Genomic DNA, 27,007 nt, shown 5'->3' on the forward strand with positions numbered 1-27,007 from the left:
ATGTCTTTTTACAAATCAAGACAATGCATTGTGGAAAATATGAGTTTGTATATTTTAATTTTGCATTAAATGGACTGTACACCAGTCCCTCAAAGAAAGGAGAAAAGAGAATGAGATATTGACAAATAGGTGAATACTCAGGTAGAAACATTATTCAAGGCGACTTGCCCTCAAGCATACGGGCGTTTCAAAATAAAGATGCTGTGGCGCGATAGCACTCCTCTAAATGATTCATTGAGCTCCACACGAATGTGTGACTTCTTTGTCCCCTCTAATATCCATTCACACAGAGATTGAGATATTTACCCTGGATAGCCAGTAGGATAGCATCTTATTAATGCTGCCCATTAGTAAGGTTGTCGTTAATGCAGCAAGTGGCCAGTTCCAGGAGGAAGCTTCATTAGCATAATTGCTGTCTCTCTGCTTCTCATTATTGACACAAACACACTTCCTCTGTCTCTTCCTCTCTTTTTTCATCCACTTCCTCCCATTGATGTCCTGCTCAAATAGTGCATAACTAAACGTTCTAACCTTGCTTCTGGAAGGATTCATAAATATTTTTTAAATGGGTGTTTCTTCAACTTTTATGTCCTAGGGGTTGACTTTTATTTAAAGTAATAGAATGCTTTTTTCCCCCTTATTCATATGAAGGTCACTGCAACTGTCTGGGAAAGTTTTTTGCCATGCTATCTACTTTTAGATCCACTTTATGTTTAGATTTTAAACATTTTGAAATAAATTAGCCAACTTTTTTGTCTTGCCAAGGGTAATTTAAATTTATGTATCCTACACTGTAAAAAATAAAAAGTTGAGAAAGCTTAAACGTTTAAGGCAGCTTCAGCAGATTTTTGAGTTTACTCAACTGTTTCAGTTTATACAACAAAAAGCTGAGAAAACTAAAAAAATCTCCTACAAAAACAAGTTGAGAAAACTCAAAAATCTGCTGAAGCTGGTTAACTTAAACTTTTAGGTTTTCTCAACATTTTATTTTTTACAGTGTAGATATACACAGTTAAATAATATCTTTCACACATTTTAATTTTTTTTTTAAAATTTACCTAAAAGATGACAGTGTCAGTGTCATGTTTCACTGTAGACATCGTCCGATGCCAATTTTGTTGACATCGCCCAACCCTAGTCCAGTTAAGACGTAATTTTGTTATATCATGCAAAAGTCTGAAAAAAATTATTTATGTGTGTATTTAGAAATGCATAAAATGCTAGAATGAAGTCGGCCATTTTATTAAAAAAATTAAAATAAAAAAATACCACCACACAATGCAATCAAAAACAATACATCATTTGAGATATAATGGAAATCTTAATGGCTTTCAAAAAAATGACAGAATTCTCTTGTAATGTGTGTACAGTATGTCCACTTTTGGACACTATTGTTGGTCAAATTAGTGAGAGACAATTCATCATAAGAGAGTTATGATTGTCAGAAAAACAAAGCTGTTGGATGGCTCACATGGTGGGAAATATTGGTAAATTTTAGAATTTCTAGTCCACTTGTGTTTGAGACTCAGATGGTCATGTGTCATTTCAACACGTGACATCCATGCTGTATTGCATTCCTTGTTATTTTGTGTGTGTGTACTTGTGTGAATGAGTCACAGTCATGTGCGTATGAGCTGGATGAGATAGACCTCACGACACGGCAGCAGGTTCTAGTTAGATTACACACTGTAATTGGCTCATCACCCACGTTTATGTAACCGGCACACAGCAAATGACTCTAGGTGTTGGATCATTGCATAGAATACAAAGGTTTAATTACAACTTACATTAGTTAGAGTGTGTACTGGCATATTTTATGTAGTTAGGTGCTTAAAATAAACGGACAAATGCGAAAAATTTGCAATACATTAAACTTTCATTATGTTTCATAATTGCTGTTGAAAGAGTCTATTATACTCTTAAAAATTAAAGTTCCAAATGGGGGGGTTTCACAGCGATGCCATAGAAGAATAATTTGTCCTCCTCAAAGAACCTTTCAGGGAACAGTTCTCAAAAGAACCATTTTTTCTTAGTGTGAAGAACATTTTAATAATCTAAAGAATCTTTTTCCACTATAAAGAAACTTTTGTGGAATAGAAAGGTTCCATGGATGTAAAAGGTAGAAACGGACAGGTTTGAGAATGAGAGAGAGCTCACAAAAAGGCAAAGCAACAAGTGAAGACCAACGCTGCTGCATCTTCCTTTTCCTCCCCTACTCCACGTCCACACCAAGACCTCCAATACCCATCCGTCCTCTCCAGAGACACTTTTCCACACCATCTATCATTTCATGAAAACGTGTAGCCTGTGGACAACTTTCTGAAGTCTTTGTTTTAAGAGAAACTTCGTGTGCTGCTGTTTCCCTGTAGCATCTCAGAGGCTAGACAGCTTCAGTCAGAGCGTGAGAGGAGAAAAGAGCAGAGGAGTGAGGTAAACAACTTTATCACTGGAAATCCGATTGGAGAGCTGGTGTGAGTGGTTGCTTCTTATCTAGCTGCCTCCCAGCAGTGAGATCCTTTAAACAAGCGAAGGGAGACTCAGGCTTTCGATTAGAGCCTCTGCAGGACTTGAATTTCATAAAGCTCCGCAGTTTTTGTCAGATATCTCGGAGCCAAAGAGGAATGTAAAAAAGTAGTGAGTGGTTGAGGAACAGGGGGGAGAGAGAAGAAACGGATGCATAGGGAGTAGAGAAGAGGTGACTGGGGCAGAGATGGAGGCTTCCTTAATCATACTTCAGGTCCCAGAGTGAGAACTCAACACCAGCATCTAATCCTCTGTCTCTACAGGCCTGAAGTCTTGAAGTCACACTTCATGAACTTATTAGAGAATGAAACAAAGGAGAGAGAATGAAACCAACTCAGAAATCTGAGGTAGACTTTGACGACTTCTTGTTTCCCATGATTCTGTTCTCCTGCAGGAAAGGAAGCCATTGTGGCTGCTCAGTGAGATTATGCCAGATTCTCACAGTCATTGTTCGGCGTCTCTTTGCAAGTTGTTCGCTTTTTGAAATCGCCATCCCTCCCCAAACACACAGGCGGCTTAGCGTTCTTTATTTAGCCCATTTTGGTAGCCATTTATGCAAACAAAAAGACAAATCTTCCACTTTGATCGCCGAGCCATGTCTTTGCTCTACAGGGATGCAGATTGAGCCGCGTTGTGTGAGGGGGGTTGGGTACAGCCTTATTTATATTCTATTATTGTATTTATTCATATTTTGAATTAGATTTATATATATATATATATATATATATATATATATTTAATTTTCTTTTTCATTTTAGTATACGTTTTCTGATTTTGTCATTTTTTTAGTTATTTAATATATTATACTGTATATCTATACAGCTTTAATCGAGTATTTATTTACATGTCTAGTTTTTGAGTTTAAGTTTTTCATTAAATACATTTATTTTTATTTTTTATTGATTTCAGCTTTATTTCAATTATCAAATATACCGTAATTCCTTTTATTTTAGTTTTAGGTTTAGTAATTTTAGTACTTCAACTTATTACATTTTTTTAAGTTTAAGGTCTTCATTTACATTTTACTTTTGTTTAATTCTGGTTTATTTCAATTATTGTTTTTTTATTTCAGTTTTAAGTTTAGTAATTTTAGAACTTAAATTTCAACTTATTTTAGTTAGCTGCTAAGGCAACATTTCTAGTTTTTAAGTCTTTCGTCTAATATATGTATTTTGTTTTAATTTGAGTTATTTCAGCCTTATTTAAATTATTGAAAATTACTTTTATAGTTCTAGGTTAACAGTAACCACAATGGCTGGGTACATGTGTTTGTTTGGGTACATGGGCGAACCCCCCCATCAGACGGTCAGATGGGTCAACCCTGAACCTAATTTGCGGCGCAGCTGTAGGTACCTTTAATCTCTCCCAAACATGGGCGGTTCTGCTTTCACTTCATCTTTTAGTGTTTGAAAACATTGGCATTCATGTGCCCATGTGTGCGTCTGCTTTTTGTAGACTAGCCCAGCGGGTCTGCCAGGGTCCCATCCAGCTCTGTGTGCCACTTCTTCACAGAGTCACTTGAGTGGAAAATCTAGACGTGGAGGGGAGCATTTCACCTGAATGGGACATGGGAATGTTGGCAGTGGAACTCCGAGATTTCCCTGTGGGGATTCCGGGGGCCGGATGAATGGCTGGAAGTTTTTCAGGATTTGCCACTAAGCTCGACCAGACCAGCATACGCTGACTCGTTCCAGCGCGGCACTTCTCCATTCAAAGGAAAGAGCGTAGCCTCAACAGGGGTTAACGACAAATACAAGCACATTCAGCCTTGAGGAAATGAGCTTTCTTAAGAGCACACAAGCCCTCCTTTGGTTTCTGAGGGCTTTAGGTCATTATCTGTGTCTATAATTGCTTTCGTTAAAATGGAATGATGTATTGGCACAAATCCTGCACTTTACATGTTTTTTCATCATTTTTATTCTTGTAGGGCGCTATGCATGAGTGATGGAAGGATCCACTTTGTTTGTTCTCATCCCGTTGGAGCATCATAAATCTAGCCAGACATATGATACGCTAATGAATAATGAAGAGCAAATCTCTTTCTCGCTCTCCTTTTCAGTCTCTCTCTTCTGTTGTTGTCTATGGAGACGCTGAGGCCTGAAATGCACATTTTAACAAAGAACAGCAATTATGCTCCTCATTTGCATGACTTAACATGCATTTGCATGTGCTTGTGCAGAATGCTTTGTGTACGGCCTGTGTTTAACACGGCAGAACGTGGAGCCGTTAACAAGCTTTATCCTGAGACCGAGCCTAATGGACGACAGCCCTGCTGGAAGTTTAATGAATCTTTGCTCACAAATGTAGTGAGAGGTAGACGGACAGATGGAGTGACAGACAGAGGCATTAGCTTGAAGACTTACATAATCTACACAACTAATGTGAATGCAACAGTTTCATTTTACATGTGATTGCCCAATATTTGTTGCCTAATATCGGTACTATATTAGTTATCTGCTGATATTAGAGTTTTTTCAAATCATCGGTATCAGTTGATAATTCAGATGATATTCAACAAATTAAAAAAAAAGTTTTCTATAATTTTACATTTAGATTATACATTTGTTGTCATTTAATGCTCATATAAACTTCATCTTTAAAAGAGTAATGCTATTAAATTGTAGCCTATAGCAAATCTCAATATGAATATCCATTTTTTTATACTGTCCGTTAAAATGTTTAATGGCTAATTTCACTTTTATGATGTAAAATGATGATTTTAGATTTTAATGTTTTATTTAAAAAAAAATGTATACAATTTTGGTGTCCGCCATTTATCGGCTATTGGCCATTCAAATTAAATTAATTATTGATTTATTGGTATCATCCATCATCCTGTTGAAAATCTGCCCTTTCTTCTTCAGGCTTCATGATATCGACGTGATGAAACCACACACATGGTGCACAGCATCTCTGATTGTAGCTTATTTAAAGAAATTTCCTGGCATAAATCATAAATATGGTATGAGCCCTCGCATCAATTTTTCAGGGCTTTATTTTTTAATGCTGAACAAAAGTTCTCAGATATTCATAATTTAAATGACAGTTTCCATGTTTTAGATTGGTCTGTTTCCACAGAGCTTATGAAATGTGGATCCTCGACGTTTGCTTGATGATGAAAACCACATTGAAAATAGTCTTTATTCAGGGACCCGTTATTGTAAATGTGAGGACTGGTGAATTATTGAGAGTGTGTCCTGAGGGTGCAATGTGAAAAATGGGAAGTACTATACACTAACTTCTTGAGTCTCTCTGTCTCCATTTCTCATATGTCTTTCTTTGAGGTGGTTTATAGGGCTCAAAAACAGCTGTATTATTACATGCGGTTTGGAATATTAAGCTCAACGAGAATGTGTCTGTTTTTTCTTTTAACTGTTCCTCCGCTCGCTTTATCTTTGCCATTCATTGTTTAAGTGCTCCACATGGACTGAGTCTTCTCTTCCATCACACCTGTCTTACATTACAAAAGAAATGAAGCTCCCTGAAGAACATATTGATTTATTTGTCTGAATAAGCTGCAGGTACTGACTGCCGTACCCACAGGACTATTTAAGAGCATCCGATGAGACTATTTCACAAGCACATACAGCTTACTGCATGACAATCCTTATTGCTAGTGTGGAGCTTTTTGATGATATACACTGTAAATGTATATCCCAGAGGAACTGTTTATTGCTCAGATGTGGCTCTTTAAGAGCTCAGGAGTTCTGTTCAGTTAGATTTTGTTTCATCAAATTAGTGAAGGCAAATTTATTTAGCTATATAGTACTTTTCACAATATACAGTACATGGGTTCAGAGCAGCTTTACATAATTCATGATGTTAGAGTTTATAATTTCTTAATGTATTAATGCCCTATAGTCTATTTAGCAGATTAGAGTTGGGCGATAATGTAGTTTAAATTTTGCAACGATTCAAGCAATCAAGCAGTTCAGATATGCTATAGTATATATCGCCATACTATATATAGAAAGCTGTGCAATAATATATGAGGTGAGATTTGATATACAGCATATATCACTTTACATAAGCATACTACATGTATGCAAATAAGGTTGAATGTAGAGAATAAATGAAACAAATTAAAACGGAAACAGGTGAGAAGTTTGTTCATGTATGTTTCATTTTAGTTTCAACTTGGTCTCAGATGTTTATCTGAAATAATAGAGGGAAAAAATGTTTATGTATGTCAATTATTGACATACTGTAGAATTCTAGAGCTATAAAATTCATATAGTTTTATGGGTTAATATAGATAATTTAACCCTGAAAGAATGAGTCCATATTGAGATGTCAGACTTATGATTGCAGACTTCTGGTCTGAGCACAGTTTGAGAAATTATTTGATCTTTTCTCAAAATCTAGATGAGAACTGTAAGATTGCAAGAGTCTCTTTGTTTCTTTTGAAGAAATATTCTGAAAAGTGAAAGTCTCTATTTTTATCTCATCACTGTCTAGGAGAAGCAATTGAGATGTTAAAGAGATCTTATTGGTGAGTTTTATTTTGTCAGAGGAAGCATATAAAGAGAATCTGACTTGCTTTGAGAACATATGGAAAGAGATGTGTCTTGCTAAACCCCAGAAGCGACAGGGCAGTCAGCCTTTGTACGGAACAGATTGACTCATTTAATATGACTTTTCCCACATGGTCACCACTGAACACAGTTCGGTCTATTCTAATGAAGGAGTAGGAACAGCAAATGGAGCAGAAGACTTGCAGGTCATAGTTTTTAAAGTCACTTCTAGATGTATTGAGAGGGAGAGAGACCAGATCTCAACGGTGGAAGGGTGCTTGCAGTTCTCCTAACATCAATTTGAAAATGTTTCCCATGGTCCCCACTCCAGTAAAGCCGGTCAGACTCCACCAAGGTAATTGAGTTTCTGCAGAGGCGAAATGAAACTGAAGTTTCAGCAGCAGCATCAAAGGGAAAGGCGCTGCTTGTGGTTTGTCTACTCCTCACCGCCCAAGCGATCGATTTAATTCCTTGTAGTAAAGGGGAGAGTGGAAAGATGGATCCAGGATCAGGTATCTCATAGATCCGGCAGAGTTCTGCAGAGCACCTCTATGCCATGTGGGAAAAAATACCTTGATGTGCGAGATGATGTATGTGAGCAACCTTAAACTAAAAGTACCTCTCGTCGGATGGCACCTTTGATCACATATTGATGGTGAGTTGGGGTAAACAGACACCCTTGCTGTATCGCTTTAACCCAGTGGTTTTCAAAGTGAAGGGTGTACCCCCTAAAGCAGTGCCACTGTTCTTTTATTTATTTTAGTATGTTGTAAATATATCATGGCGTACCAGTTTTTTTAATAATTAACTCTTTCCTAGCCATTGACGAGTCATCTCGTCTTTTATGAGAAAACGCGGCTTCATGTTTTCACGCTCGGGGGCACTATTTCGCATCTTTCGATTGAGACCAGAATCTCCCGATCAAAAACACAAGTGAGAAAGTCGCAGAAATGAGTGATCTCATATGTAAGCAGATGCATATGAAAAATAACGCAAATCAGAACTGCCTAATGTTAGAATGAAATATCGATCCAGGTTGTGATGGAAGCAATCTATTGCATCTATGCTTTGATCATCATACTGGATATGATCCAGATGTAGTTTTTGATAAAAATGCAATTTTATTTTTGCTCAAAATGTTGCTTTTTATGAAACTTACCTACATTCAAGTATTGATAAAAAAAGAATGCTTGAAGCTAGAATAAAACTGATATTTGGCAGTGGCTGCCAGCTTTTTTTCAAAATCACTTGCAGGGAAAGGGTTAAATATTTTTGTGTACTTCGTCAACATAAAGTAATTGAACAACAGAAAATAACTGAATAATGTAAGCCTACTGAAATAAAGTATAACAAATCAGTGAAAAAAGAATATGCCTTTTTAATAAAAAAATATTGTCCTTTTTAATAAAAATATATAAGAATTTACACTACCATTAAATTTTTTATTTTTTTTCAGTACTTTTATTCAGCAAGGATGTATTAAATTGATCAAAAGTGACACTTTTACTGTTCAACTTTTACATTGTTTAAAAAAAAAATGTTCTTTTGAACTTTCTGTTAATCAGAGAATCCTGAAAAATATTAGCAGCACAACTGTTTTCAACATAATAATAAGAAATGTTTCTTGAGCATCAAATCTGCATGTTAGAATGATTTCTAAGTGTGTGACTGTATTAATGGCTGCTCAAAATTCAGCATTGTCATCACATTATATTAAAAATTATTACAAATTAAAAATTACTTTTAAATAGTAAAAAATAAAAAATCACAATATTACCGTTATTGTATTTTTGATTAAATACATGTATCCTTATATTTGTGAATATGTTATCTTATATATTTGTGAAATAAAAATGATTTATATAAATGTTTTTTTAAATGTTTTTTTAATTAATATTCACAATTCTTTGATGTGGTGGATACAAATGTTCATCTTTAAAAGCAGGGCATCACCAAAAACAATTAAGAACCACTACTTTAACCTGCAGTGCAAAGCCATATGAAATGGCAGGTGGCACATAAAGACATGTCAGACAAGGTTGGACAGTACAGACTGGACTTGAGTTGATCAGTTAACGCAACAAACAAAGTTAACTTGCTTCTCCACCTACTCTCAGCGCCTCTTCGCCCTCTACTCTTTTTGGTTTCACACTGCACAGACATGGCATGGAGCATGTGTATAGAGAGGAGTTCTCTCGCCCTTTAATGACTCCAGGTCTGAGTTGGAGCAGATCAGAGGTAATGAGACATCCTTTGATATAACGGCTCCACTCCATCCAGGAGAGTGAGAGAGAGCGTGTGCCGCACTGGCAGGCTTCCTTTGAGAGGTGTGTGCTGGTGCTGATCACGGTCATTATCTCACCTTAGGACTCAGCAGCCGTAACCCTTGCACACACATGCAGAGCCTCTAATTGAGTTTCTGTGTTGTGCTGACTGGGCTTTGATTCGCCCACGAGTGGTCAGAGAGAGGTGCTTGCCTTCCATGTTTCTAAGTCTTTTACTATCTCTCTCTGTCTCTGTGGTCAGACAGCATCTTAATCCCAGCATCCCAGATGATTTCTGACACACTCTAATCATCTACAGAACAAGATTATGAAATTAAGCATTACTTTGACCCTCTGTTGGAAAACCAGGTCATCCAGCTTAAGGTGGTACAGCTGTGTTGTAGCTGGTCCAAGCTGGTCTAAAATGGTTTAGTTGTGAACACCACCAAAAAATTTGGTAACATGTTTTAAAACCCAAATTGACTATGGTAAAATAGTATGTTCTAGTTTTTCCATCAGGGCTCTTGACTGAGATTACCTAGTTTAGTCAGGACTGAACCAGCTTGTAGGTTAGTTTGCCAACTACTTAAACTAGCTCACTAAACAGACACTACCATAAACAGCATGAAATGGCATTCACACCCCATAAATACATTACTGTTCATTTATTTTCTGTTTATTTATGTATTTATTTGTTTATTTATTTTTTTGAAAGAAAGAAATTAATACTTTTATTCAGCAAGGATGCAATAAATTGGTCAAAAGGGACAGACTTTTACAATGCTGCAAACATTTCTATTTTTTTTTTCAACTCATCCAAAAATTCTTAAAAAATGTATCTTACTTTCCACAAGAATATTAAGCTGCAGAACTGTTTTCAATATTGAAAATCAGCTTATTTTTATGATTTTTGAAGGATAATGTGAAACTGAAAATTGCTTTGCCATCACAGGAATAAATGGGTCGCCGTGATTTTGCCAAGTAAGACATGTTCCTGGATCAACATCTTTTGTTGATCCTGGATCAACATTATTGTCCAAAAATATAGACTTAACCCAATCTCTACCCCTAAACCTAACCCTACCCATAATTTATTCCTAAAATCAGTGAGAAATGATAGCTGATTAACAAGGGTGTCGAAACACCTAACCCTGATCATAAGCCTAAAACTTACATTTCCTGAAAAGTTATCCCTCAATTCTGATTGGTTGATTGGAATGACGTTCCAGGATCAACAAAGATGTTGATCCAGGAACATGTTGTACTTGGTGAAATCACGCTCACCGGAATAAATGACATTTTAAAATATATTTGAATAGAAAACAGTAATTTTAAATTGTAGTAATTATTCCACAATATTACTATTTTTTTTACTGTTTTTATTTTTATCTAATAAATGCAATCTTTGTGAGACTACAAAATCATTAAAAAATATTACTGACCACAATGCTTAGTAACCATTGCAATTATAAAAGTGAAAAAGAATTTAAAAAGAAAAGAATAGAATGCATTGTACTGTATAAAGCAGGCACCATCAGCAATTCTTACTTGTAACTATAGTAGTCTTAAGTAACTTAAGTTGTTGAAAGAAGCAAAAATTTTATAATGCACACTGATGATAGTAAAAAAGGTACATTTTGTCAACATTTTGTTGATTTCATGTTGACTTTAAGATGGTTTTAGCTGGATTATCCAAAGAGTTCAATGAGAACATTATGTTCATTAGAAAACCTACTGATTCTTTAAAGTACCTGCAGACCAATATGTTGATCTGAATGTAGCACCAAGTTTGTTTAAACTCCAATGAGCCTGAAAATTCAACCAGTTGAAGAATCTTGATACAGAGAAAATTCAGAAGATTTGGATGAACCATTTCTTTATTTTTAAGAGTATGGGTCTGAATTCAGTCCAGTTTCCAAAGAAAGGAGAAACAGTTGGCGACCGGTTTAGAGCGGCGCATGTGTGTTTTTGTAGTTTAGGTCAGCGCTGTGCTGTCCTGCGCGGTGGCTCCCGCTGTATTTCACTGCGGAGTGAGGACGTGTGTCTACAAACAGCCTCGAGGCTTTCAATCAGATCTCAGCCGCTGAAATGAAAAGGAAATAAACAGCAAGAAGAAAAAAGGGGAGCGAGAGTGAGAGAGAAAACACATCACTAAGATGGAGGATATATCTCTTAGTAGCGTTGTTGCATTTATCTGAGTGGTTTCTCTCCTCTGTGTAACAGCTCCGCTGCTCTCTCTCTCGTTTTTTTGAAAGTCTGTTTTCCTTTTTCCCCCTGGTGCAGTATTGCTTGTATTTTAGATGACAGTGTATGAAATATACAACATGCCCAAGCTTTGATATAACATAGAAGAGAATAGAGCAGTTGCATTTGTCAGTGAGAGACAAGGACAGTGTGTGTGTTTGTGTGTGTGTGTGTGTGTAAGAACATCCCACACAGATGTCAGTTTGAAATCAACAGAACAGAGGAAACATAATTATATGTGTTTAGTTCCTCCCCTCATCTCTCTCTCTGCGTGCTCTCATCAGCGGTGAAAAATGGGCTTAATTAACCTGCAGGAAACTTTGTGAATGTGTATGATGCGTGGAAGCGTGTGTGTGAATTATGTTTTTTTTTCAACATCTGTGTCTAAATGAGTGCGGAGGAGAGAAGCAGCATGTTAAAACGGGCTTTGTGGTGGATTTCTCTCTGTAAAACATGCTTCATAGAGATGTGGCTGTATTGCCATATGCTATATGCTTTTAATTGCTATTAATCAGAAAAATAAATAGAATACATATATATATATATATATCTGCATTGTTTATCCTTTTGATCTTTCACTCAAAAAAATTCACAAAAATCTAACCTATCATTGAAGTAAAACAGTTGAAAGTGGGGAGAAAATCTCATTGTGAAATAAATGTTTTTCTCCAATGAATGTTGGCCACAATTATTGGCACCCCTAGAAATTCTTATGAGTAAAATATCTCTGAAGTATATTCCCATTCATATTTACATTTTTTAGCACACCAGGGTGACCAGGAGCATGAAATTGTCCAGCCATGACTTCCTGTTCCACTGGATTATAAATATGAGGAACACAAGGCCAAATTCCCTTAATCATCCATCACAAGGAGTAAAACCTAAGAATATAGTTCTGATGTGCAGAACAAGATTGTTGAGCATCACAAAATAGAAAGTGGCTGTAAGAAAAAAGTTAAAGCATTGAAAATCCCCATTTCCACCATCAGGGTAATAATTAAGAGGTTCCAATCAACAAAAGATGTTAAAAATCTGCACGGTGAGGAGGAGAGTTTGAGTGGCCAAAGACTCTCCAAGGATCACAGCTGGAGAATTGTAGAGATTACTTGAGTCTTGGGATCAGAAACCTAAAAAAATATATATCAGACATCCCCTGCATCACCACATGTTGTTCGGGAGGGTTTCAAGGAAAACTTCAAATGGCACTGACTTCTATGGTCAGATGAAACTGAAAAAAAGAGCTTTTTGGCAGCAAACCCACCAGATGAGTTTAGTACAAACAGGGATAAAAAAGTACCCCATGTCCACGGTTAAATATACTGCTGGATCTTTAATGTTTCTGCCAGAGGTCCAGAACATCTTGTTCAGATGCATGGCATCATGGATTCTATCAAATACCAACAGATAAAAAATCAAAACCTGACTGACTCTGTTAGAAAAAGGGCCGTGGTTGGATCTTCCACCAGGACAACAATCCAAAACAAACATCAAAATGGGTCACTGAGCACAAAATGAATCTTTTACCATGGCCTCTGTCCCTGTCCTCTGACCTGAACCCTACAGAAAATGAGTGGGGTGGCCTGAAGAGAAGAAGTACTAACATGGAGCTGTGAATCTGAAGGATCTGGAGAGATTCTGTATGAAGGAATGGTCTCTGATCTCTTATCAGGTGTTCTCCAAACTCTTCAGGCATTATAGGAGAAAACTCAGAGCTGTTACCCTGGGAAAAGGACATTGCAATAATTGGGTGCCAATAATTGTGGCCAACTTGAACTAGAGAAAGCATTTATTTCACAATGAGATTTCCCCCCCACTTTCAATTGTTTTACTTCAATGATAGGTTGGAATTTTGTGAATTTTTTGAATGAAAGATAAAAAGGATAAACAATGCAGATACATTTTCACAGCCGCCTTTGCTCATATTTACCAAGGGTTACTTTAACAGTATTATTGATAATGCGAGATGATATCCAGTATAGCTTAAGTTACACAACCATTCGAAAGTTTGGGGTCAATAATATTTTAAGTAATACTTTTATTCAGTAAATTTATTAGAAGTAAAGACTTTTGCAAAAAAATTAACTATTTTAAATAAATGCTATAAACTTTCTATTAATCAAAGAATCCTAAAAAAATAATGTGACATTGAGGACTGGAAAAATGACAGCTGAAAATTCAGCTTTGCGATCACAGGAATAAATTAATTTAGCATTGTAATAATATTTCACTGTATTTTTGATCAAATAAATGCAGCCTTGGTGGGCAAAAGAGACTTCAAAAACATTTTAAAAATCGAATTGCCCCCAAAATGTTGAACAGTAGTATAAAACAAAAACATTTATGGTTTGCAATCAACAATAATTTATTAAAACAATGGCATCAGTTATATTTTAATTAAGTAAACATTGATTTAAGAACAGTGTCAGGGTGAAATTGTTTTACTGTGTGTGTGTGTGTGTGTGTGTAATATGGTATGACTAAAAGTGGGCCACAATGCGAGATCATTAATTAGGATGCACTGTGCTTTCGTGCTCTGGCTGGGTCAGAACAGCCCCCACAGTCTACAAACACACACACAGTACTTCAATAATGAGGCCCTGTCTGTGTCACACACTGCCCTCTGTCACTGCCTACAGATTAGTATGCACTTACACACCTACACTAACGGTCATGCTTTCTCTCCCTTTGTGTGTGTGTTTGGGTGTTTGGTTCATCAAGCTAGAGTCCTTTCACCCTGCTCAGTGTGAGACATCGTTTTCACTCCTGGCTCGTTCAGAGCATTTCTAATGCATTTTTCTCATTCATTCAGTGCATTTAGGCATATATGAAGATGGCGAACATGCTTGGATCCACACCAAATCAATCGCTTCGAGATCACCTGAACAGGGTTGGTCTTTGCCTGATTAAAAACAAATTCTGGAGCAGCTCGGTGCGGATATTGTGTGTCTGCTGATGTTTCGTGTAGATATAACTATAACTAAAACCCAAAGTAGTGTTAAAAATCAGTTTCTTTTCGCACATCTCTCACTCTTTGAGATGTCTCACCCGGAGTAATTTCAGTGTGCAGTTCATGAGTGAGGGTGACAGAGAGAGAAAAAGACAAAGGCCCTGATTTGAAAACTTAATTACATCCCTGGAAAAGCATGTCATCAGAACAACAATGAGATATACATCGTTGAGTGTTTAATTGAGCATGAAAAGAGCTCTCTTTTTAGATCGCAACGCAAAAACCGCTTCTGCCAGCCCAGCAAGGACAAGGCAATTACGCGAGCTCACCGGCGTGCTGTTTGCATGTCACAAAGACTTAACCCTGCAAAGCGGAGACTTGACTCAGGGGGACACCTGCACTGTCCCAGTCACTATGACAACTTGGCCTACACTGTCATTCACCAAGACACCTGCAAGTCTTTCCCTATGCTGTTTGTGTGTGTGTGGAATTCCCAGAGGTGGAAAGTAACGAATTTCATTTACTCGCGTTATTGTAATTGAGTAGCTTTTTTGTGTACTTCTACTTTTTAAAGTAATTTTTAAAATCTGTAATTTTACTTTTACTCAAGTATATTTTGTTTGAAGTATTGTACTTCGCTACATTTTAAAACACATTAATTACTGAGTTAAAAAAATAAAATAAAATCGCTCCCTGGAAACTACTGCAGTAAATAATGGGCAGGAGAACAACCTGGCGCTAAAATCACAACAGAGATGCAGACGGACAAGATGCTAGTGGTGCAGACCCAGCTGAAAACCAAACCCCATCGTATTCTACTTGAAAGAAATGAAGTGAACCCCTGGCCATATTTATGCTCTATTATGCAGTGTAAACTGTGTTTGCCTAGGAGACCAAACTAGCAGCTTATAAAATCTGGACATCAACCCTTTGCAAGCATGTAGAGGTAAAGTAAAGACTTGCATTGTTGCATTGGTGGTTAAAATGAAGCTTTGACAGTTTAGCAAAAGGTTTTGCACAAATTAGCCAAAAAGACAGTGGTGCAGGGTGTTCGATATATATCGTCTGCGATAATATCCTAATTGTTGTTTTAACGATGTGTGATTTGACATTATCAGTATTTTGCAAAAACCAAACAAAACACTAGTAGATTAGAGTAGTGCGCGCGCGCATTTAGAGTGTGTTCTTTCACTGCGTGATTCAGTCTGTTAAAATGCATTTAGTGTGATCACAAAATTGAAGATATAGGGCAGAAAATGTGTATATTTGTATCATTTCATGTAGTAAATCAATATCACACGAAGAGTACCATTTTTTTTTCTCCAAAAATCAGCATGACTAGCCTACATATAAGCAAGAAGTTAATTAATAGACTTGCCTTTTAGACACCATATTACCTGTTTTTGCTTTATTTCGACAACAAAAATAATTCCAAACAGCCACCATAGCACAGTTTTGTGTCTCTGAGCAATGACGGTGTTTCGTTCCTGAATGAATCAACCGCTTAAATGATTCAGTTCAATCGCAATGACTCACTTATCAACAGTGACACCTACACCTACTTTTACTCATTTAAAGTATCTTGATTTGTATATATATATATATATATATATATATAATTTTAAATGAGTATTCAACATTTTATGTCTTACATATCAAAAAAAATAAAAAATTCTACATTTGTAACTGCAGGTTCAATTAATTCATGTCCTGCATTAAACTGTATAAATACATCTAAATGCCACTTCAGATGAAGCTTCTGTGTTTCCTCTGCATTGCAAAGATGAATTTTGTTTATACTGATTTAATTTGCCTGGTAACAGCCCAAATGTCTTATTATTCTAAATAACTGATTCCTTTAATTAAAAACAACTAGTTTGAGATTTATAGGCCTATCCCAGGGGTGTCAAACTCAGTTCCTGGAGGGCCACAGCCCTGCAGAGTTTAGCTCCAACCCTGCTCCAACACACATACCACGTAGTTTTCAAATAAGCCTAAATGATTAGATTAGCTGGATCAGATGTGTTTAATTAGGGTTATATCTAAACTGTGCAGGGCTGCATGTGGCCCTCCAGGAACTGAGTTTGACACCCTTGATCTATTCCATTTTTTGCCTCCCTCCCACTAAAATTTTAAATGTAACTAAGTAATTTTTACTCTGAGTAAATTTTAAATGAGCTACTTTTTACTTTTACTTGAGTAGATTTTTAGACTGGTACTTTTACTTGTACTTAAGTAAAATTTCATTAATGTAATGGTACTTTTACTTGAGTAGAATATTTTCGTACTCTTTCCACCTCTGGTAATTCCAGATCATCTGTTCAGGTGGTCCTGTAGGGAGGTACTGTATATGGCTGCAAGAGGGACTTCAGGGACATGGTATCAGAAAGGGCTCAGAGTGATGAGAGACATGGTTTTCAGAGTCTTTGGTTTGGTGCTGATGTAGTCCTTCTCAAACAGACCAACAATGACACAATTTTCAAGGACTGGGCAATAATTCCTCCCTTCTAGCAACATGTCACTCACATGAGATCACAATGATTCATGAATGATTCAAGTCTGGCCATGCATTTTTTCTTTGTTCAAGAAGTTGTTTTAGTCTGATAAATGTAACAAAAGAGAAGAAAAGATGAATGAAATTTACGCTAAATGTAGACTTTAACTGCTGTGATCAGATCATTGAACAGTGAGTTGAATTCAAAACCTGGATCAATCCAATTCATTGGCATGCACGAGCCCCTGCCCCTTTGAGGTCCAACACAAAAGTGCCCTTGCTGTCCGGTGTATGTGCCCCTGGTCCACAATCTCTGCTGAGGGGGTGCCCCCCACCCCCGATCCCCGATGGGGTTTTTTTTTCTGTTTTTTTTTTTTTAACTTGACACCCACATTGATTTTCAAATTCTTAATGATTTTATTTATATTTGTTCTGAAGAAGAAATAAAGTCATGCATTTTGCTCTTGCTTCTTCCAGATTCTTCCAAACCAAATTATCAATGCTTTACTGTCCAAAGATTTGAGATTAAAAGCATATATAAAGTGTTTGTGTGTGTATATACAGTGTATATATATATATATATATATATATATATATATGTGTGTGTGTATAACATAACTTTAATCTGTTAAATCATGAAACAGCAAACTCTAAGCAATACAATTTTCCTTTGTCGTTTGTGTATTGCGCTTATAGTGAATAAGCATTGATTCATCGCTTCATATCCGCTCAAGGCATCGCATCGTATTCTTCCCATCCTCCAGTTCCTTTGAGTTGCTCTTTAGATGCAGACAAACATGGTAACAAAAGAAAAGCTGCACATGTTCGATGCGGCTGACGACCATTTAAGTCTCTTTGAATGGAATCTAATTTTCCCCAGTCGGCATCGGCTTCTGTTACATCCTCTCGCCAAATTACCGTACACCAAATTAGGCCAAAAACACAACACAAACACAGCACGCACCGTTTCCGTCCCTCTTTCTTTATCCGCTCTTCGTCTTGTTGTTGTTTTTTTAACGTAACAATCCGTGACATCTTCTGTATTGATATTCAAATTAGTACAGAGCTTTGGGTGGACTTAGATGAAATTCACCAGCTATTTATACACGAAGCATATTATATCCAACGCTTTGCTTCACCGCCATCCAGGCTTAGTTTGGATTAGCGAGGCGTAAACAAACGCACGAAGGCCTTTGCGCTTTCTCCTTAGATTTTTTCTCACGTTATCTGAGCTAGCAAACTGCGATGCCAAATAGATCAAGCAATTGTTTCATTGTGTTTTATGCACAGGGTGAGAAAGAGATCCCAGTTGGGATTCCATATTGTTCTTTTGAAACAAAGAGCAAGATGCCCAGTCATGAAACAGATAGAAAAATCTCACTCTTTCATTACCAGACAGGCTTGTTATTTCTATCATAGGTAAAAAGCATTTTTACCCGTTCCTTCCTCCCTTATTCTCTCAATACGAGAGGTGTTTATCTTTCTTCAGGATGTGGTGATGCTGTCACAGCTGTTTTGGAGGAGTTGAGCAGAGATCCATTTGTTGGAAGCCTCACCAGGGTTCCTCGGGTGTCCCTTGAACTGCCCTCTCCCTGCTGGAGGTTTGTTGACTGAGCCTGTGGCCCATTAGCCTCTCAGGTGTGGGTGTTGGCCGTTGGGGTTTGATCCACATCTGTTAGACCTTTAGGCCACCCCATGGTGGGCTGCACACAGAGCTGTGTGTGAGGTTGGTTGGGTCACTTGTAAGGTCTGTGAGTCCACATGGAGAACACAGATCTTTAGAGATACATGAAAATGTGGAGCCCCTAAATTACACAAACAGTGTCGGACAGAGTTGAAGTGTCTGTCTGCCCTCTCACGCCACCACTCAAGTCACCTACCTTTGCCTTGTCTGCCAACCATAATTTTCCAAAAACACTCAATACCATCCCCCATTTTGAGAAAAAGTTAATTCATAAGGATTCATTCTTCATTTTATACATATATGTATATATATATATATGGTAACACTTTACAATACGGTGACACTAATATGCATTAATTCATGCTTAACAAATGCACAGATAATCATGAGTTAATGTGTAACTTATGAAGAACTAAACCATTTATTAACAATTACTGCATCAGCAACAAATGAACATTCTAAATGATTCATAGAGTAAGTAATCAATATATTGTTATCAGTTAAATGCGTCATAATATATTAACTACCTAATAACTTATTTTATTAACTAATGAAGTAAATTCATATGTTAATTACCACATTGGGTCGAAGCCATGCCTTTAAACTTCCAGTTGTCTGCTTTAATTAATCATTAGCTAATGATTTGCATGGGTATCATTATGTTATGACTTTACTTGTTGAGGCACTCGACTAACTAACTAATTCAAAATCTATAACCACAATGACATATTACTTAACAATTAGTTAATAGTCATTATTTGCCGGGGGTGGGGGGTTTCCCCCCCTCTGGTCTATGCATCCCTGCCTCTGCTGAATTATTTTCATCCCCGGTAGGGATAAAAACATCCCACGATCTCGCACCGAGGTCCCGATCTAAATCAAATGATTCGCGATATGCACTTTGAAGTCGCGTTCTGAATCAAATGATTCGCAATACACGATCCGATTGGATCGCTTCGAAAATAGAAATCAAAAATCATTTTGCGACTCGATGGTTTAACTGATTCGGAGTTTCAAAAAGCTCCGTTGATACTATGTTCTTTGCTCGCTTTCTCTATAGGCCTATAATTTATTCGTTGCTTGAATAACCGTGGAAATGAAATCATTACAATTGATAGATCTAACTTACAATGTTTTTAATAGATTGTGATCACGTTAAATACAGTTTCCGTCGTATTAAAAACATTTCGTGACATGACACCCATTGTATATTACTTGCCTAAAAAGACAGGTTTATGATGTGCGTTATTAAAAGCATCCCCCCTCTGCTTTTTAAAAACCGCACCCATATACAGTATATATATATATATATATATATATATATATATATATATATTTTTTTTTTTTTTTTTTGACATTTACATTTACATTTATTCATTTAGCAGACGCTTTTATCCAAAGTGACTTACAATTTGGAATACAAGCGATTCATTATAAAGAGGCAAATAAACACAGGAAGTGCTCGAAATACAAAGTTTCAGGCATTGTTCAGATTAGTTTCAGGCATTGATATATTATTTGCAGAAATTTTATCTACATTTAAACATCGTTAGTGCATGATCAGCATTTATCCTCATCATGTTTTCATCAACAGTATATTTTTGGTCTTTTATAATAAATTTCAAATAATTTTAGCACAGAATATTATTCCGCTTAGCAAATTCATTATCCTTTCACTAGAATATACAGTTCCTGACATGTAAAAATCGAATAAAAATGTATTCAGTAAGGCATTACAACTCTGTTTCTTGCCGTGCTGCTAAAGCCGATGTCTCTTCATTTGGATACATTTATGCATGTATTTAGCATACATCTTGCTAGGTTCAGTCATGTAGACCACTGATAATTTATCTGTATTATCATCAAACGTCAGTGAATCACAGCGGCAAGTGGACAGCCACAGAATTTGATTACACTAACAGCAACTTTGACGGGATTTACATGTATTTGCATAGAGAATGTCACTTTTTGTTGACTTTCACATGTGCAGTGTTCTGTGGGGGTTTGTTGGTTTGTGTTTTCACTCTGCTTGTATTGATGTGGTTTTATCTATTTGACTGGCTGCTCAACGTGAGCTCCAGTCCATCCGTTGGCACGACACATCCTGACTCCACAGACGATCACAACACAGAGACGTGGAAACATAGAGGCGAGACACCCAAACCCCCGACCCTTGTATCTCTTTGCTCTCGTTGTGCCTTTCGTCTTTTCCTTGCATCTCCCTCGTTCAGTCTCTTTTGACATACTCCAAAGCATGGCTATGAAACACAGGAAGTGAGGGTAACGGTAGTATGTTCCCTCTTGACGAGGTGCTTAGAAGTGAAGTTTCTTCTTATTCTCACTCTTGTCTCGCTTTTGCGTGAAATGTCAAAAACAACACGATGCAAGTCTGGAAACAAACAAACAACAGAGAAAAGAGAACACAAAAACACCCCAAAAAAGATATTTCTGTTCTGTTAAGTCCTTTCTTTCTCCGTCTGATCTTCCGAGGCCGTCTGAGGGAGCGGATCGTGTCTCTGACAGCAAACTTCCTCAGGACCTACAGGGGAAGTCAGAGATGACGTGTTCTACAGAAATGTCATTTCTCTCTTGTAGCTGAGCGTCCTCGGGCTGAATGACAGTCTGAAGCCGAGAGGCGTCACTGAACTCAGGGTGGCTAAAGGCTTTCCCTATCCCTCCTGCTCTTTTGGCTGGTATTGAGATTAGAAGATGTGCTTTCAGAGGCTATAGATGCAACACTGCGGCTTGGTAGATGTGTTTGCGATTTTTTTGCTGAGATTAAAGAGATTATGAAGAGCATTGTGAACATTCTCCAAACAGAAGACAATGAATGGGATAAAACAAGAAGAGTGTCATGAGAGGGAAGATGACAGCAGGCCTTGGATTTCTCTCATTAGGGCCTATTGTATTATTATTGCTTTTTTAATTTTTTTATCTTTGCTGTTTGTTGCTAAGGTGTTCTGAGGGGGTTTAAGTTTGTTGCTATGTCATTGGTTTCCAGCCCAAGTTCTTAATTAGTCTCAGTTCCCTTTGAAACCACAATAGTTTCCTCCCATAATCAAGTAATCTCTAATTTAAGATAATTACTAATTAATGACAATATTTAATTAATTTAACTTACAGAAGAAAAAAGTGAAAAAAACATTAATTAATCTTGCATGAACTTCTTCAAGTAAACTTACATTATTTCATGTATTGAAATGCATAAAGTGCATTTTAAAAAATCTGCATCTTCCTTTAGTTTTGTATTTGTTCCTGATAAACACCTGAATTAATATTTTGTAGGCTGACTTACATTGTTGTTTTCTGTATTGTAATGTAATGCATAAAATGCATAACAAAAAACATTCATTTTGTGCATCTTCTTATGATTTTATATATTTTTTTCCAATAAATAACTGAATGAACTTTATATAAGTAGACATATGTTGTTATTTATGTATTATTATGCATGTAAAGCATAACAAAAAACATTCATTTCGTGCATCTTCTTTTAATTTGATATTTTTTCCTGATAACTGACTTGTTATTTTATTTATTGTAAAGCATAAAATGCAGACTTCTACAATATCTCAAAATAGACAAGTGAAATAAGTGTTTTTGGTATGTGATTTGTTTCTTTATTAACTCAAAACATATTTGTCTGTCTCTCTCTCTCTCTCTCTCTCTCTCTGCAGGTGATGAATGGTACCTGTGCCGTCTGACTCTGACTCTCCCCAACCTGTCAGATCTTCAGTGGGCCATGTTCCCCTACCCCTACCTGGCAGCCGTGGGCCCTGACACTGGTGCTGGCTCTGTGGTCTACAAGCTCGTGGCCCGAAGTGGCGATGGCTCAGTGGGAACAGCTCACTTCATTTTAGTTGATGGTGGGTTTGACGGCCAGACTCTTTGACCATCGGAAAACTGTCAATACAATCATTCTGCCAGAACGCTGGCCCACTTTAGATGAAAAGGAAATTAAACTGATGTCTCACATGCAGACATACATGATCAATAATTTTAACCCCTTGAAACGGAAAGGGTTTAGCTGGAGCGTTTAGCTCATGTTTGAGAGAAATTCAAAAACTGCCAGGATATCTTAGTTTTGTTTTCGTACCATAAACGTGCTTTTATTTCTGATCAATAATTTTAACCCCTTGAAACGGAAAGGGTTTAGCTGGAGCGTTTAGCTCAGGTTTGAGAGAAATTCAAAAACTGCCAGGATATCTTAGTTTTGTTTTCGTACCATAAACGTGCTTTTATTTCGAAACAATGGCAATGACGTGTCTTTCTAATGAGCCAGTTGGTTAACACTGTAATAGAAATAGCATAAAGCACTAAGTCACTAATGTAATCCATGCCGTTTCCATAGTTATTCACTCGTGGTTAAGTGATTTAATTTAGTGCACAGAGAGCAACAAAGGTTAAATGAATCTGAGGCATACTTAGAATTCAGTCTAATTAGTCTAAATGTGATTTAAGCATACAACTCTGATCTGCTCGTATATGTGTGAGTGTATGTGTGCGTTTGGACAGGTGTGCCACACTGGTTTTATTGTACCTCCAGGACATCTTCAGAAACATCATAACCTCTCATAATGGCTAGTCATTCATCATCTGATATGTTGTGACATTACAAAATTACTTCTCTGGTCCATAAGGATTTAGACTCTGCTATAAATATTCTGTCTCTGGTGATATTACACTCTGATGTTTATAAACTCTGTCTTTCGGTGCCGTTGCCTGTAGCGCTCTTCCTCTTCCTTTTTGATCTGTCTTTTAGTTGAATGTCATTCATTGTCAGTTTTACTAGATTTGCGCTGACAGAATAAATTACTAGTCCTTGTAGGACAAAAGGGTTAATGTTTCAGGTAAGCATAGATTTTAGACCTTGATTCTGTAGAAATAAGACCGAAATTAAACGGACAGTTCTGGTCCTGGATGCTAATTGGTCAGTTTGGTATTCTAGCCATGTTATGTTGCAGAGTGGCACTTAATGAATTTGCTTAATATTTTAATGAAAAATTGTCCTTAACAAAATCAAGGCCATGTTGTATTATGAATATTTTCACAGCTAAAGGGCTGCAGGCTCTCTACTGTACGTTGTGCCTTACAACATCCTTTGGACATGACTAATCTACCATCTTTGTAGTGCAGACAGATATAGTTGGTACAACACACAAATCATAATTCATTAAGCAAATAAATGCAAGAAAAATATTTTATTGCATCACATTGATCAAAAGTGACATTAAAGGCATGATATAATTTTACAAAAGATTTCTGTTTCAAACAAATGCTGTTCTTTTAAACTTTCTATTTATCAAAGAATCCTGAAAAAAAGAAACGTATCACAGTTTTCACAAAAATATTAAATGAATCAGTTTTCAACATTAATAAAAAGAAGAAATGTTTTTTAACACCAAATCAGCATATTAGAATGATTTCTGAAGGATCTTGTGCTGCTGGAGACTGAAAATTCAGTTTTGATATCACAAAAATAAATTATATTTAAAAAATATATACAATTTTAAAGCAGCTTTTTAAAATTGTAATAATATTTCACAATATTAGTGTTTTTACTGTATTTTACATCAGTTAAATGCAGCCTTTTTGAGCATAAGAGACAGAAACATTAAAAAATCTTGACCACAAAGTTTTGAATGTATATGTATGCAAATACAACATTGATATCATTGTTGTCAGATCATCCATTTTTTTTCTATTTGTTTAGTAGCATGTAAATCTGTACCTGAATTTTCAGTTTTGTTCTTTTGCCTGTCCCTAAACAAAACACCTAACAGTAATTGCAATAGTCTAATTGGGCAATTCTCAGTCAGTATAAGGTGCAAAGTATACATAATAGGAATAGATCATTCATTTCACACCATTAACAGGAACTTTTTAATTATTTGAAAAGAGCTTGTAAGGACAGAATCAAGCATGATTCTGGATCAGAACCTCTGCTTGTAGCAGATGAGCATTCAAGCAGCTGCAGAAAGAGCAAGCCGGAGCGGGTACAGCTGGGAGATCTGCTCCGCCTCAGCAGCTGTGTTCTTCATCCACCTCCTCTTCCTCTGCTCCCAAATAGCGACATGCTCAAGGGGACAGCAGTTAAAATGAGCTCTTGTCTTGCTATTGTCCTGAAGGAGGAACGGAGGGGAGCATATTGCTCCTCACACACGTGCAGATGCACTGAACCACAGCTGGCAGAAGGGTCCCTCACTCCTAATGTGTGTAAAAAGACTCCAAGGCTTTTGTGACTTTGTCTTTGTAATGCTCTTGCACTTTGAGCTGAACTTTACAAGAGTTGCTCTTTTAATATGTGATTATAAACAAGTTCCACATCACAGTTTTTAGGCAATGTTTCAAATTGGTTACAAGTCATCATTTTTAAAGTTAGGTGGGTTGTTTCTACTACAGTGCTATAATATGTATCTTAATGAAATATTCACTTTTTTTTTGGAAAATTATAATATATTAGTTAGTTTCTGTTTACCATAATCAGTCTTATTTTAGTATTATTTTATTTACTATTAATGTATATATTCATATCTTGAATTAGGTTTTACATTTTTACATTTTTAGGTTTTTATATTTTCAGTTACATTTTAATTTAAGTTTTAATTGTTACATTTATTACTACAACTTAATTTATTTCAGTTACTGCAACATTTCTGAGTATAAGTTTACACTTTTTATCTAATTATTCTAATGCCAAAAATGTGGAAAATAATACATCATAAAAATACAGATTACAAAAAGTACATTTTCTTTTCTTTTCTTACTTTAGCTTAATTTCAAATACTGAAAAGTATTTTTAGTAATCTTGGTTTTGGTTTTAGTTTAATTAACAATAACATCACTGATCACAATATCATTTATAATATATATTTTTTATTATTTTATTTTATTTTATTTTATTTTATTTTATTTTATTTTATTTTATTTTATTTTATTTTATTTTATTTTATTTTATTTTATTTTATTTTATTTTATTTATTTGCTACATTAAATGGGTGTGTATTTTGTGGCAGGTGGAGAAGATTCATTTGAAGTGGACCGAGCAACAGGAGAAGTAAAGACCACAGGGCGACCTCTGACCCCCAGTAAGGAGTACACACTGACCGTCCAGGCTGTGGACTCGCAGGGCAGGAGGGGTCCGCACGCCTCTGTGTTCATACTGGCCGGCTTCCGGCCCCCTCAGTTCACCAACACCACCTACACGATCTACATCCCAGAGAGCACCGGGGTGGGCCAAGCGTGAGTACAGGAAGTGTTAGTGGGCGTGTTTGTGTGCATCAACATGTAAAAAAGATTCAGAATTTGCTGCTCATTAGAGGGTAAGAAAAGGATTGTGTGAACATGGCCAACTCCAAAGCTTTATGTGTCATCTGTTGCATGAAACAATTCACCCGGAGGGATAGCGGAGGTTGAAAGAGGGGGGACGGAGTGAATAGAGGGGGTTGTGGCAGAGAGGGGGAACACAGATGCATCATTTTGTCCCCAGGCTCTGAATTTGAAAGCGTGTTCAAATTCAAATATTTATTAAAAGAAACTTCTGGATAAACATGAAGAGCAGTGTCTGAACTCCCCCCTTCGGGCACTGGCACAGAACTGAGCATAATAATCTGTGTGAAGGAGGAGAGGACAGCTAATCATGGAAAGAGAGACATATTAAAAAGAGAGGAATAGAGACACATATTAAAGTTAAAGAGTGTGGAAGGGGGAGATGACAGGGGACGCGAGCCACAAAGAACAACTTAGATATTTCAGACATGCATTATTTCCCATTTGTAACTGTAGAGACATTAGCCCTTTTCTAAAATCTCGTAAATTGCATTGCTGTCTACAAAAGCAAGTGCATTCTAAAGCTTTGTTTACATTGACAGCATTTATATGGCAGGAGGTTGCCAGGTCACTGTATTTTGGCCACTAATGGGCACTTTTTTGGTGGCTTACTGGCAAAACTGGCCAGTAACTATTTTAGTTTTTAAAACTATTTAGTTTTCTTGCTGCTAAAAATTATGTTCTGCAGGGTCAAGTGCAAATGTGGTTCAGGGAGCATTTTAACTGAAACGAAAACTCATAAATGGCTAATTTGAAACTCTTTTCATTAGTGCAACATCTGCAATACTTCTCATGTGAAGCAGACTTAAATGTTTAATGTTAGCATGTATTAGAATACTTTTTTAAAGAAATTAATACTTTTATTCAGCAAGGATGCTTTAAACTGATCAAAAGTGAGGGTAAAGATGTTTATAATGTTAAAAAAAAAAAAGATTTCTGTTTCAGAAGTACTGTTCTTTTGATCTTTCTGTTCATCAAAGAATCCTGAAGAAATGTATCATGGTTTCC

The 27,007-nt window shown here is 36.5% G+C and overlaps 1 protein-coding gene across 3 annotated transcripts in view; it reads left to right on the forward strand.

The window, feature by feature from the left end:
* si:dkey-22o22.2 (neural-cadherin) overlaps window positions 1–27,007 on the forward strand; it is a 120,349-nt gene that overhangs the window by 37,740 nt on the left and 55,602 nt on the right. For all 3 annotated transcript variants that reach the window (XR_009266505.1, XM_058747742.1, XM_058747743.1), the window contains exons 2-3: window positions 22,348–22,536; window positions 25,687–25,912. Coding sequence is in view for 2 of the 3 variants with exons in the window: in XM_058747742.1 (XP_058603725.1) it covers window positions 22,348–22,536; window positions 25,687–25,912 (415 nt within the window). In the remaining variant the exon portion in view is untranslated. The remainder of the gene's footprint in view (window positions 1–22,347; window positions 22,537–25,686; window positions 25,913–27,007) is intronic.

This window comes from Onychostoma macrolepis, chromosome 16 (assembly GCF_012432095.1).
Source record: "Onychostoma macrolepis isolate SWU-2019 chromosome 16, ASM1243209v1, whole genome shotgun sequence".
NCBI classification, from domain to species: Eukaryota; Metazoa; Chordata; class Actinopteri; order Cypriniformes; family Cyprinidae; genus Onychostoma; species Onychostoma macrolepis.